General features: G+C 47.7%; 1 protein-coding gene across 3 annotated transcripts in view; it reads right to left on the bottom strand.

Moving 5' to 3' along the window:
* Positions 1-3231: 3231 nt before the first annotated feature.
* LOC149350380 (cytochrome b5-like) overlaps positions 3232-17391 on the bottom strand; it is a 45402-nt gene continuing 31242 nt past the window's right edge. For all 3 annotated transcript variants that reach the window (XM_089579399.1, XM_089579397.1, XM_089579400.1), the window contains exons 2-4: positions 9936-10191; positions 5207-5335; positions 3232-3514 (exon numbers count right to left, since the gene is read on the bottom strand). In XM_089579399.1, the coding sequence (XP_089435525.1) occupies positions 3452-3514; positions 5207-5335; positions 9936-10191 (448 nt within the window). In that variant the 3' untranslated portion in view covers positions 3232-3451. The remainder of the gene's footprint in view (positions 3515-5206; positions 5336-9935; positions 10192-17391) is intronic.

The following is a 17391-nucleotide window of genomic DNA, read 5'->3' as shown; positions in this document are numbered from 1 at the left end:
AATGAAGGCGCACCAGCCAGTAGTCCAAATAATCATTCTTCCGGACCTCGATCGAGCGCACACAGGCAGAGGCCGTTGTTTGCGGCAGAGTTAGCGCTGCTTCACACAGCTCAATGGAAGCTGACAGTCGTGGGCCAATATGGCTTAAATTGTGAACTTTAGCAGGGCGCAGACATAGTGAAATGTAGTTAGTGCGAACTGTACGAGTCACTAAGGCCAGCTATTAGTAATTTTCACGAAATCGTTCACTCTGCGAGGGCGCTGCGATTCAGTCTTAAGAGCGGCGCGCAGAACCACACTGTTGCGCGAGTGTTTCGCCTGCACGTTCAGACGTTGTTGTCGGAGTTTTGCTGTAAAAATATATCTTAAGTTCCCTGTTAGGTGTATGTCTGCATGCTGACGAAATAGAAGAGGCGGCAAGTGACATTGCACGAGTTTTCTGTGTACAGGAAGTTTGCACGCTGTGCAGAGGAGCGCTTGCAAGTCAAGGCAGCGCAGTCCTTATCGGGCATCGAGCCTCTTATTTCTAAAGAGATAATTTGCGTGGACATATCTAAATACGAGGCGTTGTTCGTAAACAACCCTAGCTGAGCGCTAGCAACTAACGGAAGGGCGGGGAGTTTTGTGCATGCATATCCCTGCAATGACAGGCCTTATTGCGGTGTGCGGGTATGGTGATTTTCTTATCCACAGAGAGAAGGGGCGAGAGGGGGAGGGGATTTAAAATGTTTTACCTGAACTCAATTTCGTTGTAATCCTTTTAGCAGTTTGTTATTGCCCCATACCTTCGCTATGACTGGAAACATGTACTCAGACCACGGTGTAACCGTGACTCAGACCAACAAGGGGTGAGAACCGAATGAAATGGTACGAAATTACTAGCATAGTACCCTCACATTGCTTGCATTCCATGAATGCTTACGCACGAACAGAGAGCGCAATGCATGGTTGCTCCGAGAAGACAGTGTGCGAGGAAAGCGATCTTGTATTGTTATCGCTTTCCGTTTGTACATGCGATCAAATATCTGTATACGTAGCTACACTAGCCCGTTTTCATTACAATTTGAGCACAAAAAAAAAACGGTAAGTGGGGGCAGCTTTGGCAATTAAATTTCAAGAAGCGATGGTGACCTGCGTTTCTACCTTGTTTTTTTAAGGAAGCCAGATGACAGTCGCTCAGCCTTGCTTACCTGTAGTGTTAATAGCGAAAAACAATGCTCTCCTTTCTCTGTAATTCACCCGTTGTACAGGTTTCCAGCGTCGGTGTTATTCATTTTAAATTCTCTCCCAAAGTGCGCGTCGACTGTCCAATTCACACTAAACATTTTCACACGCCAGTGAGCGGTTTCTTCCTTGTCATTCGTTTAGTCATTTACACCGTCGAGCAACGAAGGACTGACTCCCACGAGGTCGCCAACATCGGCAAACAAGCGCGAGGTTATCGTGAACTTCTAAAACAAACACGATTATACCTGACTTGCACCTTGCAGCACACCACCGTAACGCCGCCATATTGGGTAAACGCAGGCGCCCCTCGTGAACATTGTCAATAGAATTGCCCGCAAGAGGAACCCTCATAGACAGTCCAGAAATCTGAGCTTGTGAGAGTGCAGCCTAATCAGTGGTGACCATAGCGGTAACAGTTACCATGTGGAAAGCTTTGGCTTTCTGGGAACTAGCACAAAATATTCAGCAAGCTGTATGTACCTCAACACCTTAAAATCGTGCACGTAGTCGAGGCAATGCACCACTCTTCAAGATGGCAGGTAGAGCGTAATGTTGATCGATTCTTATGGATTTCTTATTTCACGGGCATCAAAAACCAATGCTGATAAAGAGATGAAAATTATATATAAATCTTTACCACTGCCATCCGTGCATTCGCTGCTTCGCTTTACTGCAGGTATTTCATTTTTCTTCTTGTTTGGTATTAACTTATTTTTGTAACGTGTTTTCGTTATGATTCTGAGCTCGTATTTTTACCGCGGTAACTCGATGTACACGCTCCGAGTATTCTTAGAAACTTCGAATTATTATCCTGTGGGGCCGATTTCCCTATTAAATCGAATTAAACGCCCCGACTCCCGCCTTTTTTTTTTTTTACTGACCTCCGAAAAGAGCAGGAGTCAGTCAACGTGTGGAGTGCCTTTCAGCCCTTCAGAGGCCACGTGTATTTTTATTTCCGCGGGCGTATTTTGTGGCTACGTAGTCTGCGACTAAAACTATTTGTTCACGAAAAACTAAAACACGAAATAAAAGTGAAACTGAAGCCGCCACGCGACTGGCTCAAAGGAACTCCACGCGTTGGCTAACTCCTCCTATTTTCGGGGTGAGTTCAAAAAAAAAAATGGCGGGAGCCGGTACGTTTAATTCAATTTAAAATAGGGAAATTGGCCGCACAGGACAATAATTCGAAGTTCTAAGAATACTCGAAGAGTATAGATCGAGTTCCCGCGGTAAAAAGATGGAATAACCAGCTGACTAACGACTGTAAATGCGAATGTTTTAGTAGACAATGAAGGATATTGCATTCGTGAGTATTATGAAGCACTTTTAGAGTGAAAGGAACAACCACTGCGTGAAAAAAAGTAAAAAAGGTGGGCGCTTAGACCGTTCGGACCCTTCCGACCGTTAGGACTGCGCGCACTCAGCAAGCTCATAATTTCAATATTGCGTCAGTGGGCGATATTCAAACTGTGAGCTCACATTTAGTACTGAGCTCGGTCAATCACTGTTCTGATGATCTGACGAATTTGATTATCACTGCTGTGGACGACCAGTTTCCAGGAAGGTCATGGTTGTAAAAAAATATTGTTCTTTGCTACGAAGTAGCCCTAAGCGTAAAATTCTGTTTGCGCTGGCAAAAAATCAAGTACTAAAGAGGCATCCAACTTGTTTTATAATCACCGTGCTGTTCAGCAAGCAGCAAGTTCCCCCCTAAAAAACAGTGAATTTGGCTTCGGTCAATTACTCAGACCAGTGTCGGCCAAGTTTATCGCGGCGTGGCAGCTTGAAGCGGAGCCCAATAGCGCATTACACGCGCTTTACACTTTGGCTCATGAATCAAGGTCAGCCGGAACACACTACGCTCATTTTAGAAGCTTTTTTTCTATACTTTACCACTGCCATCCGTGCATTCGCTGCATCGCTTTACTGCTTTGCTGCGTGCAATGTAGGCAAGGATGGCGCAGGCAGTGCGTCACGTATGGCTTCTCATTAACAAGTGATAAATCCAGGCGCACTGCAAGCGCTTTATTTATAACGAACACAGCAATAAATACACGCTGCAATGCGCACGAAAGCACGATGGCGGGAAAGTGAGATGCAATGACGGGTGCAACAAAAGTCTACAAGACTCGTTGGCGAGTTGTTTGGAGAGGAGGGGTATCACAAAAGTTTATGAAAACCATGTTGCTGGGCACGTCCGCTTTGGTTGGCAGTCTCCGGGCGCTTAGGACTGCGCGGTCACGGCCATTTGCAGGGACACGTCGTTGAATATGCTCAGCTGTTCTTCCTGCAAGCAACAAACGAGGGGAAAGAGCAAAAACGAGCACATTTGGCACCGCTTCGTAATAAGCGCGTTCGACTGCAGTTCGAACCTGTTCGACAATCGATAGCTATATGACAAATCGTATGCTGGCAATGGCACGACGCGTGGTGTGGTATATCGGCGACTGACACAGAAGCCGTGAAGCTCCTTGAAGAAAAACCTTATTTTGATCGGTTTTATATTGAAAGATCTGTAAGGTAAGTCTGAAAATTAACTGAAATAAACCGAGCCTTCGAAACTAACCATCCTTCCGGGGCAGATTTATGGGTGACTTTTGAAGAAGACGGTCCTGTTTTGCACAGTAGATTACTTCCTTCGCAAAAAAAAGAAATGGACGCCAGTGCGATTTCTCCACAGCAAATTTCTCGCTCAAGCTCCTTAAATCCCCTCATGCCATACGATGTGCACAGTCGTGGCTGCTATCATAATATTATACCCCGATAGGCGCTTACTATCGAAGATCCACGCTATACCTCTTATCACCGCCAGTTACGATCGTAAACTGCAATAAGCCATCGTAGCTCAGCGTGTTTTCGCAGCGCTTTCCTGCTGGGGCGGACACCTTTGCTTCACGAAGCAGGCAGCTCGCCTCTATGAGCTGCGGACTACGTCGTAGCCTGGTCGATAAATGCCAGTCATTACTTGTAAAGCGATATATAGCTGCCAGCCATGCCGCTTGCATATAAAATGAATAGCTATAAGCTCGTAGTGAAGCCAACACAACAGGCGCGCCTCTTCGTAAAAGAGAAGCGCAGTCATTACGATGGCAGACAGCTGCGGCGGAACAGGTAGCTGTCGCCGCGAGGTAAGCACGAGGCAGCAGAAATCCCGGAGTCTGCTTCAGTGACAGCCAAGTCAACCTCGTCATTATGAAAACAACCCCTTAGCAATAGCGCGCCAGTTTTCCTCGTTTCTTCTACGCAAATACCGTTTTACAACCCACCAGGCAGGTGCTCATTTTGTGCGGTCGAGATTATGCAACGCAAGCGCTTGAACAGACGTGTCGGATGCGAAGAGCTCACGATGGACGCCATCTTGTCCCCAGACAGGACTGCTGAAGTATACCTACCTCGTGCGTAAAGCACCGATAACAAGGCCGACAAGTGCATATTTTGACGCGGCATCAGGCCAACAAAACTGTGCCTTCTGGACGTAGGAGAGGTAATGGGCAAAAGCGCGTCAAAGAAAAGGCCAAGTACTGACAGGGACAAAATAACATGGACCACGCTTCCGCGTTCGAACTCTTCTCTCGCGTTGACTAATGGAAATAGAAGTGTTTGCTTCCTTTATGAGCAAGGGCGAAAGTAAATATTACCTCACCATCAAAAAACCATCCATTGCTTTTTGCTAGGCAACTAGTCACAAAAGCTTTGACCGCCGAAGCGTGGTTAATTCTTCTGTCCGCGACTGTACATGCGTTGGTGGCTTACCTATCTGAATTCCCTGCTTTAGGCCAGTGAAGCAGTTATGACGCAAATAAAAAATCGGAGTAAAGCAGCAACGTGTGCGTCTGCAGAATTTAAATTAGGAAAAGAAAAGCAAGGCGCTACTGCTTGGGACTGCTGAGCTATTAATTGCATGCAACAGGCATGCACTTCCAGCAGGTTCTAAAGGTAGCGCAGCAAGAAACCAAGATTAAAATGAGGGTGCTGTTACCTCGACTAGAATACCGATGCAGTACTGCTGCAGCAGGCTGACCGCTTCCAGGGTGTGGCCGGTGCCCGTGAATGCGAGCGTGGCGTCCCTGCCTGCGTGCTCCCACAGGATCTCCTCGCCTCCAGGGTGCTGTGCGGAGAACGCCATCGTATCACTCTCTGGATCGGGACGCGAGTGCAGCGCAAACAGTTTCGTCGCTTGCTTTGTCGCTTTTCTTATTAAGCGAAGGGGACCACATGCTCCGATCGCCGGGAGCCTAGTTTTGACCATCAGCTGAGTTAGAGGTCAAACCATGAAAAAGAAATTGAATCAATATCCATGATTGGTAGTCGAACCCGCGGCTCCGCGAACAGATCTCCTTTAAGGGATCAGCGCCTGTCTGTGTCTTCCTTGAGTCCTCGTCCAAGTCCGCGCTGTTCTTCAGGAAAATGTCATACCAACTCGCCCAAGCATCCGTTTTTACCTCCTCTAGCGGCCGCTCATCGAGACCACAGGCTATCGCCGCAGCCTACACGCCTCGTGTTCAACTGCACCACACTCTCGCGCTGAGCTCACCGTCTTCTCCTACGTAGCTCACATCCGTGTTTTCGCTTCGATTCGAATGTAGTAAGCATTCTCTGTAGTTTTTTTCTTTGTGAGTGGCGGCCACAATTCTTTTTTTTTTCTCGCACTTTTGGCGAAAAGGAATTTTCATGCGCCAAATACGCAGGTACGTTCGCACAAGTAAAAGCGCAATGCTCAAGTCTGTCATGGGTTTATCGTTTGTGGGTATTAACGTCCCAAAGTGACTCAAGTTATGAGGGACGCCGTAGTGAAGGGCTCCGGAAATTTCGACCACCTGGGGATCTTCAACGTGCACTGACATAGTGCAGTACACGGGCCTCTAGAATTTCGCCGCCATCGAAATAGCACCGCCGCGGCCGGGATCGAACCCGCGTCTTTCGGGTCAGCAGCCGAGCGCCATTAACCACTGCGCCACCGCGGCGGCTCAGATGGCAAAAATGTCTTAAGCCAAACCATCGAAGGTAATCGCGTCTTTGAAATTCAAGAAACTTCTTATGGTTATTATTAACGGCCGGCTACACACCTCTAATTACAGCCAGCAGCCTAACAATAATAGTTAAAAACTAACTACTACTAATTATTTAACCCGCTTACTAATTAACATTATTAACTTGTTCTCTGATGTCCGCCAACGTTGGTATCACTATTCCGCAGAAGCCTTTTTTGTACCTCAAAAAGCCAGTTTTTTTTTATTTAGTGGCCGTCTTCTCTCAAACACTCGGTATATTATAAAGTGATATGCTCCAATATGCACGTAATCCTGCCATTACGTCACCCCATATCCCACAACCCCCGCTCCCTGTCTTTCTTCTTGGAGTGCTTGGCTTCATTCGGATTCTGCGGATCGTCGACAGGCCCTAGAGGAGCGAGCAACTTTTTCTCGCGGGGCCCTAGTCACGAACTAGGCCCCAAGAGGAAATACTACCGTACTCGAAGCGTCACAGATGCCGTGAACGCATTTCGCTTCGTCTTAAATGCTGCTGCATCCTTTATCATCCACCGTTGGGATATCAACGCTCTTCCTAAAAGAACCATGAAAATCTGCTTGTTTGATTGCTTTTATTTTTATAGGTCACACGTCTTTTGATACGGGAATATCAATAGAGATCGAAAGACAGAGACGGTGTGCGACGCACAACACCCTCGGTTCTTTCTATTCTCTTTTTTTTTTTCGTCGCCAGTTTCTCTAGTTCCGTTTACATCGTGCCACTCCTTTCTCGATCTCATAAGTAAAACGAGCGGCCCGGTGGCCTCGTAGAGCGGAAAGATTGCCCTCAAAAGCGAAAACGAAGTCTTGCCAACCGGCTCCGAAGTTTACTGACCTGCCATGGTAAACACCACAGAAGCTGAGCGCGGGACGTTATGGCCCTGCACACCTCGGAATTGCGGCGAAAGAGCGCCACTTGTCGACAGTGTGAAGCCGTTCGGGCGACCCTGAATTCGGCCTTCTCGGAGCTATGCGCCACTTGCCTCGTGTGATGTTACTACCTCCGCGGAAAAAGTCTATTGCAATCAGATATACCGATCGGGACAGCCAAGGTCGGTGGCTGTGGCGCGCTCAAGCATACGTCCTCCTCTCGAAGTCGCGTAGACCTTACATTCTGCGAGAGCCACTCGATTATTTCTCGGCAGCACCTGGAGTTATCTACGCTTATTTGCCCGGGTTTTTCAGTTTTCACTAACCATACGATTTTTTTATTTTTTATTTTTTATTTTTTGCAGAGGGTTGTCTGGCTTGTAGTATGGGATGAGAGTGCTCATGATCGCTAGACAAAGGCGCAATATTTACTTTCTGCTTGCGTAGCATTTCTAAGTTTTCATTCGTGCCCTGTTTTCTTCACTGCAATGTGACATGCGCATTCCTAAATGAGCACGGTTTACTCGCCCTCGTCCACGTTTAGGCAAGGTCCCTTATTTTCTTTCTGTTTGCATAGCATTTCTAAGTTTTCATTCGTGCCCTGTTTTCTTCACTGCAATGTGACATGCGCATTCCTAAATAAGCACGGTTTACTCGCCCTCGTTCACGTTTAGGCAAGGTCCCTTATTTTCTTTCTGTTTGCATAGCATTTATAAGTTTTCATTCGTGCCCTGTTTTCTTCACTGCAATGTGACATGCGCATTCCTAAATAAGCACGGTTTACTCACCTTTGTCCACATTTATCTAACGGGCGCAGTCAGTGTCAGTACGAAGATCGCTTTCGTGCCGACCCACCAAAACAAGTATTTTGTTTTTCTTTTCTGACGATCTGTCATCATCCATAAAACGTGGAAGTGAATGGTGCAGAGAGATGGAGCCGGCTGTTCTCGTGTATTTTGTTCAGTTTTCTTGAGAATAGGAGCAGCGGTAGAGCACTTTGTCCGACTACGTCTGCGTTAAGTGATCATATTTATATGATGCAACTGTACAGCGTGAAGGGAAATAACAGAGCAACCCCTGCAGAAAGCACGGATCAATACGGAGCTCAGGTAAAACCGCCGCCGAAATATAGAGAAACCTCATGGAAGAAAATATAGCGCACTCTGCACTTCCGCAGTTACTTTTTATTTCTGCCTCTTTTTCTTAAACTAATGTGAATAGTAACGATGCTACAATCGTCCAGGAAGCTAGTGTCACGAAGCTTCATGGCGAGTTGTACTGTCTGTTGCGATGTCAAGGTGATCACCTAAGGCGTATACATATACTCGGAATGGACTGCTGGGACACGGTTTATTATCGCAAGAAGGCTGAAATACATGAGAGGCCGTCACGCCAGGCAAAAATTATTCGTCCGTTTTGGCTGAAACGAACGCGAGAATCTTCAAATCGCGTGAGACCGCAGAGTCAACAGACCTTGCGCTTTCGTAACATGCAATAGCCATCCGCGTGGTAACGTAAATCAGCCTTAAAAGAAGTGACATCGTTCTTCCTTGTTGGGCTTGATGTGGCGGAGGGAATAGTCGAAGTTGTAGTCGAAATACGGCCTTGCCGTTCAGTCAGACAAGGCCAGAAATTACTAAAAGTTGCGCGGTGATGATCTGAGTCCATTTTTACTAAACTTGTTTTGCGTGAGTGCGTTTCGCTATGCCTACCAAATCTGCACTGTCGTTTCACTGGTCGTCGCGAATAACCAGCACTTGTGTGCCAGCCGGTAGTGTGTTGCTTTTAAAGGAGCATGGCTCAGAAACATAATTTTTGCATGGTCTCGCTGACCTGTGCATTTGTAATGGCACTGCCAATTTCCCTTACCGCCAGCCCCTTCACACCTCTAAGCTCCTGGTAGGCATGATTCGTTCCCCAGAGACTGTCGACATCAACCCTACTATACAACATGAACTGGTGGGCGAGTTGGTCAGACATAATTGTTTGTAAAAGGGAACAACGGCACGGGGCCAAAAGAACAAAACGGGAAGAGAGAGAGCGCTGAACTAACAGGTAGCTTATTCTGTTTTTTGTTGATGCTGGCCTGTATAAGCAGCAGCATGCTGAATAAACCAACTTTTGTTATTTCAGCGCGCTGTGTCTCGTCCCGTTTTCTCCTTTTGGCCTCATGCCGCTGCGCTGTTTCAATAAGAAAAACCTTGCTATGGTTTAGCTTGGAGGCGAGGCGATCGCACTACGCCGACTGAGCGTCCAGATGGCCTGGACCTTGACTACAGTGTAAGGGGACGAATTAATCTCTCTCATCATTACAAAGAACATAGAAATGAGAATAATTAAGGGAAGAAAGCGACTAATCTACTGGTGAGCACAGCACTTCAGAACGCTTCAGAAGCAGCGACGGCACTGCAATCGATGGTGCGGCAAGGGCAACGAAAAAAAGGAAATTTCGGTTGCTATTGTCGCGCCAACATCGTCCTTAGCCTATTTAGAGCATACTAAGAGCCCACTCGAGGACAAAGCCTCACCCTTTGACCTCCAAGTCCATTTCCTGTGCTAGCTGCGGCCACCCTATTCCTACAAAGTCCTAATCTCACCTTCCCACCTTACTCTCTGCCGCCCACTGGCGCTCACCTTCTGGAGTCCACTCCGCTACCCTAATGGACGAATCGGTGGTGGCCTATCACGCCAGTCTATCTCGGGGGCCTATCGCGCCAGTCTATCTCATTCCGATCACGTTCTCGCGAGCGACATTTCTTTTGCGTCAGTATATAGAGACACAGCAGGCATCTCGAGCAGCGAACGTACCTTGTCGAGGAAGTTCGTCACATCGTAGACCCGGTTGTGGATCACGATCCAGCAGTCGTTCTGGTGGCAGTGCTGACACACGTCGTGCAGCGTGTAGCGAGGCAGCTGCGAGCCCTTGCGGCTCGCGTCACCGCCGGAGGCCGCGGGCGCGGTGTCCGAGGCGGTCACCATGGACGCGGCGGCGTTGCCCAACTGCTGGAGGCCCGTGCTGGCGACGGCCACGAGGGAGCTCAGAGCGTCCAGCATGCTGAATCGGCTGCACGAAACAAACTCCCTCAGCTTCGCTTCCTCTTCTCGCTGATGCTCGCGAAGAGGCGACAGGTGTGCGGAGCGGCGAGCAGAGGGGAAGGGAACACTTGTAAGTAGCGGACAAGAGAGGGCTGGTGAAAGTGAGAAATGCAGCGGAGTAATGGGCGCTCTCTCGCAGGTGCTGACGCAATTGCACTTGCGAACAAGTTTTGGTGTCAGTGAAACCGAGGCTGCGAGCGTGCGCAAGCCGGCTTCCGGAGATGCGCGTCGAACCCATATCGGCGCGGAGACGATAAATAAACTACAGCGGCAGGAGAGCAGATTCATTCTGGCATATTTAGAGCATGCGGCATGAAGTTAAAGAAAAACCAAGGATTTGCGGAAGAAGGCAGGGAAACTTAATAAAGTACCCAGGGTAAGTTTCGCAGCTTAGCGTGATGTACGGTCTGTGGCAGCGAAGGAAAGCGTAAAGCGGGTCTTTTTCGATCAGCTGGAGGAATGTGTATACCCAAGAACGACTGGGAACCGTGGTGGTTTTGCCCTGCAACAGCCGGCAAGTCCACCACGGTTGCCTCGAAAGAAGAAAGCCTGAAAAAGCTGTCCGTACATCGCACTAATTTGAATGCAAATAGGCAAGTATGAATGGTTAAGTAACATTGTTCTTTACTCTTTCCTTACCGTGCCTATTCAAATCGTTCAGTTTGAACGACGGCGCGAAATGCCCCATGCTGACCGATACAGGCCGCTTCTGGACAAGTAAAGTTTTTCAGTATGTTGCAAAAAGACTGCACTTCAGTTTCGGAATCGGCTTTTTTTTTCGTCAGCCATATAAGGCAGTATTTTTAAACTTCGCACGAAACCTGTCAACACATGGCGATCGCGGTAAGCGAGGAGCATAAGGTAACGACCTAGTCTCGCACTGAACCTCCTCAGCAACGACGGTGTTTCGCAGCACCTACACTTGACTTTGCAGACTACACTTGACTTTGCAGATGCAAGCGACAACAATGGGTGAAAAGAAGACGTCCATTAGTCTTATTTTAGTTCGGACAGAGATGATTGCTCTGACCAGCCCGGGCCATCGACAGGTGCCCGTCGGTAACTTTCGTCTCCGCCGTTGCCAAGATTCACTGCTTTTCGGGCCTCTCCAAAGGTGCAGGGCATGTTCTGAACGATTCCATGCCACCAGCAGTGTGGCGGACACAGGTTTCTCCAAGACGGCAAAGGGTCCACCTTGGCGGAGTAGCCCAAAGCGCTGCGCGCCAGCAATTGATTTCTTTTTCCTGACCGGAAAATTTAGCATGAAGGGTTCTGTAACTTTGAATACTCATTTTTGGCATAGTAACGCACAAAATTTTTATTTTAGATTTTTAATTCTCCTATTTAATCACTGGATGTGTTTAATATTTTTGTGACTTTGTGGAGTCTCTTAAATTTCGCTGATCGGTTATTTGTTCTTTCATAAATAACACACATTCTGTTGTTGTTTTTTACAATTCTGAAGAAAAAAAATTTGCTACAGTATGATGTGCTGCAAGAAACTAAAATTTTCAAACTAATAGGTGAAAAAAAAAAGACAGTACATGAGAGAAATGGTGAGCGGATTGCTGCTGCCGCGCAGCAGTGGGTCGAACTTCATCGGACTGATCTCTGAGAGACCGCTTCATTGCACGCGGCGGAGAAAGGCGACAGCGCCCGTATTGCGAGGAGGACCTTGACAGTTATCACTCGCTGGAGCTCCCCTTACCCGAAGCATCTACTTCCAAAATACCAGACGGACCGGAGCAGCTGCCGTTTTGCCGCTGTCTCTACCGTCCACGCCCTCCCGACTTCTTTGGGGAGGAGCTCGCTGCAAATGCGCTGTTTACATTGCGTGCAGGGAAACGGGCCCAAATCTCTCGTCTCAATCGGAGCGCGCGTGCTTGGGCGGGGCAGTGCCTTCGATGACTGCCGCTTCCACGTTGCACCGTTCCCACGCTTACGGGAACTCGTTGCCACTGGACTGTCTGTGACCCGCATTAATTGGCTCGGCCGAATCCGATTGTGCATCGTACTGCATGGCGTTGCTCACGGTCGCCGCCATAGCCATGGAATGCGGACTGCGTGTTGGCCCGCGAAATTAAATAGTGCTGCTGAATTTCTCCGGCACTCCGCCCGATATCGTCACTCCTAGTTCGCTCTTTCTATCTTCGCTAGGGTTTTATTCTGCGCGCAGGGAGAATGTGGGTGACCCCGGCTTTGGCCGTTTTTAAGCCGTATCACGAGGTCTGGCGCGCCGCGGTTTCTGTGCCAGGCCACGATACCAAGGGAGACCCTTGTTTGAGGTTTGCCGCCGTCATCTGTCAGCTTGCTCGTTAATTTTTATGCAGAAACGCGCACGGTGCAGGTGGTGAGCAGACTCATTCCCGCTGATCCAGTTTGGCCGCGTCGCCTTCCCCCAGTATGCGATAGGCGCGCAGTTGTACGGCTGCCAAGTTTACGGCGCGCCCGGCATCACCTGCTGGCGCGACGTATGAACAGGGAGTTTCTCCAAAGGCATACTTACTCGCGATACTGACGAAGAGTTGTCGCGCTTATGCGATTTGCAGCTCTCCGGCGCTTCACACGCGTGGACACCGTGGCACGCGTGCAAGAGGTCGCATAAAAAGATCACGTAACATCATTCGCTATATGAATAACAGCGGCAGTTTCGACCATTGCGGTCGTCTCTCGCGTGAAAAAAAAAATCGAATGGAAGGGGTTATTTGCGAAGCTAGGGCATCGATTCAGAGCGAGTTGCCTCTTTCGTAACTTCTGTATTGCGTAACTCCGGGCAAAAGCAAAGACAAATCTATCGAGAGCAGTGCAAGTCGCTGTCCTGGCTCTGGCAAGCGCACGAGAGCGCGGCAGAAACAAGCGACCCGTTGTATTTATAGCAGGCCCCGACAGGCCCAGCGGGATCCACTGTCCTTCAGCCACTGTCGCACCCCGTTCTGGCGGTCTCTCAAGAACGAGTTCTCTTAGAATCAAAATGATAGAGCAGCCAGGGTGCAACACCCAAAGACTGAAAGACTGCTCAAGGCAGACAACTGTGCAGACCTTTTCTAATTGCTGTTTTATTAGCCGCATATTTTTCTTGCTGTTCATCACGGCCGTAGGCGTCGCGGTTGCTTTCACACTTTTGTGTCGCGGGTTTCCTCTGCGCTCAGTGCGAGGCAATCCGAAACGACGGCCCGAAAAGACTTGGCACGGACTCGCGTCTTATGTCTGCCCTGTATACGGTACCTTGACCGCCGATCTCTTGCTTCAAGGTCGCACTCTGTCGCACGATACTGGTTAAGGCTGCGTTTGCAACCCTTGTTACCGAGAAAGACAAACCGTGACTGCAGCTACAGCGTAAAAAGGAAATACGAGTGACACTCAGGGTGTGACCTTGACACCCATAGTTGGTTACGGAACAGTCAACCTTGTCTCAGTAGCAACAACAGCAATGCTTAATTCGCATCATTCTGGAATAACCCCCTCATTTGACAACAACCCTATTTTAACTTCACATGAAAATTTTCGATGATCAAGGTCAAAGGTATTTTTTATGGTTCAATGATACACACAGGTAATTCCACCCAGCTTACTCTTTGGAGAATAATCACTCAGAAGGCCCTCACCCGTATGCCAGTTTTTTTGTTTAAATGGCATTTAAAGAAAACAGATTTTACAGAAAGCGGTAGCCCTTTCTAGCCAGGATAGAGACTTTTTAACCCTGTGTTTGTCGCATGATAACCACCTTTCCTCACCTATGCTCAATACAACCGAACATAAACATGGACATAAAGTCTAACACGATAGATTTAGGCTTTACATTCGTGCCGCATAGGATGCACTTGTCAAGTGAGTAACTGCATGAAATTAGTCTCCCGCTTATAAATCCAAACCTTGCACCTTTTTCTTCGAACACTGAGAAGGAAAGCGAGCAAAAAGCTGGGCCCGATTTTTCTTTACTAACCGCTTCAGTCTAATTCTTGAGCGGTTGATTTTTGCTCGTGAACACGGAAATAGTCAGTGGCAGCAATAAAGCAATTACGAAAAGATGATTTGACTGGCTACCCACTTAAAGTGCGCATGAAATAAGAAATGTCGAGAAGAACCGCTCAATATAATACTGACGTCAACGGCTCTGAAGTTGGCCACGACTCGTAAAGATCTCTCTGAGATAAGCCTTAATACGTTTCCTGAAAATCTCCTCAGAACCTTGCAGGACGTTACGAACCGAGCGGAGGAGGCATTGGCGGAACACGCCTTGAAGATAACGGTGCCCGTAGCCGGCGTATCGTTTCGCCTAGAGATAAAATGCCAGCTCCCGGAGCGGCCCCCGACGGCGACATCTCGACCATCGGGCAGCAGTAAGCGGAAGTCTGCAAACTTCCTGCATTGCATGGCCATTTGTAATCATTTCTAATGCCTTCTTATTGTTTTAACGCTCAACGCCTCGTGGCATACTACAGGGAAAAAAAAGTCTGCAAATTCAAAATGCACGCCACAAAAGGTGCTGCGTCGGGAGGTCGCAGCAGTTCGACACGTGGTGCAAGCGTCAGCGAACTTTTGTTGCCGACTTTACGCATGAAGACGAAAATGGAGCGCGCGTGTCTGGCAACCTTGTTATCAGATATCGCGTTTCACAGTTTCGCAGTCCTGTTACAGGGTCATAACCTTATTTTGTTGTTGGTTCCAAACGGTGCCGCAGGATGTTGCGAAGGGCGTTCATTTCATTTACACTTCCGCAGATAACGGTTGATCTGTGACGTTATTTCATATTTTTCTGTGATCCGCATAAATAAATGTATCCCAGCTTCCCTACCTCACCGGAGGGATTGAGCTGCTGTGTAAATAATTGGACGCCACATTCATCTAACAGGGAGGGGAGTATTAGGCGTATCTTGAAATCCTTCCTCGCAGAGATTGCTCCAAACCGGACCAAATCCAGTTGGCAACATCTAGATAGCTCGCTGTAATTACTTCGCTAGTCACGAAAACAGGCAGAAAAAAAGCGGACAAGCAATAATAAAGCCTGCGGCAATGTGGAACACTCGGCACGTTAAAGGGAAGTATGAGCCGGCGTCTGACGCGCAAGACACTGTTCCAAATGAGGAAATCTCAAGCCTCTAATTTCTGGAACGATTCGTTTGGCACACGTTCAGGAATGTCATATGCGGCAGCGCCTGTTTGTTGCCGAGCGTCGAGCCGCACCGGGATCGCAGGCGTTGCTGCTTTGGCCATTGCTGCCGGTGAGTGGCGATCCAGCGCCGTTCCATTCCGCTTGAAAAAGTCTAGGAAGAATGGCGAACTTCCATAAAGGGATTAACTTTGAGCCGGCAAGTATAAAACACGTGGTTCATCTAGTCGGGCTAGCCGGTTGGACTACGTGCAGCGAAAGTAGCTTGCTTAGCTTCTCTTTCATGCGCATATGTGAAAAGAATTATTTCTTTGGCTGTAGTTAAGCAGACAACGCCACCATTTTCTGCAAAGCATTCTAGCTGTGTTACAACCGCTGAAGCTACCATCCGACAGCTGTCTGTGAAAGAAATGACAAGTTCAGTGAGCTCGGGAAGAGGGTATATCGGCAGAGACCAACATTTTGTATCCCATAATTTGCCGGATAATGAGCACAAGTATCTGCACTTGTTGACAGTAGAATTTTAAGATCGAGTACATATATCATGGTCGGCAGGCTCATTAAGGCTGGATTGCCATCATTTAATGCAAGGAGGAAAAATACTTTCCTTCTTACCTTTCTCTTCATAATATAGCACCTCTCCATAATATACCTCTTCTGCATAATATAATAAAAATAAACGTAGCGAGAATAAAAGCACACTAGAGTCCTATTATTTGGAAAGCACTGACATCTATGCCCATGCTGAGTGAGCTAAACTTCGGTAAGTATCGCCATCATCTGAGTTTTGTTTTGCTGTAGAACTGTTCCTGTACTTGAACGATGGGCTTGTTCTCTGTCGCTCCGCACAATAACACTTTCTAGGCTATTGTCCGGAAACGCTGTTGGACTTGATCCCACGCCCGGCTCATAACCGAAAGAAAAGAAAAAAGCATTCTTCAAGAACCCGCCGCGGTGGCTCAGTGTGTTGGCGTTCGGCTACTGATTCTAAAGTTGCGGGTTCGGCTACTGCCGCATCGCCCGTGGGCTGTACGATGTCAGCTCACGTTAAAGGGCCTAAATTAGTACGGAGCTCTCCACTACGGCTTCCCTCATAGGCCGAGTAGCTTCGGTACGTGCGCTGTGTTTGTGTCTTCTCTTCTTCGTCTGCATCCTTCGCGCTGTTTTTTCTAATGAGCAACCAACCAGCCCGCACTTCAACGCTTGTACCCCTCAATTCACAGTCGTTTTCTTCAGGCACAATAAGGGGGACAACGCGAACCAACGGCACTGCGCAACGTCCTGCTGAGTTAAAACGAATAGAATGCATTGCCTTGTTTTCGCACAGGCTTCAATGTATCGCTTTACATTTTGTGGTGGTATTATTGCATAATTTTGCTAATACACGGCGTCTGAATGTGCAGAGCTCGTTGCTTAAGACTGCCAGGGTTGAAAAGGAAAGCTGGTGCATGTTGTGTGTATTTATTTTCTAATAATGTGATCATTTACTTAAAATTACTTAATCATTTGTTGGAGCGTTACAGATACACTTGGTGTTTCAGGTGTCGATCATAAATTTACAACATACTAGTTGACGCCCTCTTCATTTGACTTTGTCAAATGATTTTTCGAAAGAAAAACCATGTGACAAAGTCCTATATAAACGCCTGCTGTTTAGCCTTCCGCAACTAAGCCTTAAACCATTTGTTTTCAATTGGATGAAGGATTTCCTTGCTGAATACCAACAATTTGTAGAAGATAATATTGAGTTTTCTTCCCTTTCTAATGTCCTCTCTGCCGTGTCTCTTTGTTGTGCTACAAGGCATGGCTCTTGATCCTCTTCTCTTCTCAAACTTTCGTTTATTCGACGATTGTTGTGTCATTTGCCGATCTATTATTAACGCTGCGGACACTAACACTATTCAAAGCAATTTATTAAAACTAGATGAGTGGCTTCGCAGGTGGCTGCTGATCTTAAATACTAACAAGACTAAGCTCGTTTCCTTCTGCAGATGACAAAATTTTCTGACTCCAGACTATCGTCTGAATGATTCCATTGTCTCATCCCACAATTGCATT

The sequence above is a fragment of the Amblyomma mixtum genome, chromosome 3 (genome assembly GCF_055824585.1).
Source record: "Amblyomma mixtum isolate Tamu chromosome 3, ASM5582458v1, whole genome shotgun sequence".
In the NCBI taxonomy this organism is placed as follows: domain Eukaryota; kingdom Metazoa; phylum Arthropoda; class Arachnida; order Ixodida; family Ixodidae; genus Amblyomma; species Amblyomma mixtum.
The sequence above is the reverse complement of the archived record's forward strand: the minus strand, read 5'-3'. Positions and strand labels throughout refer to the sequence as shown.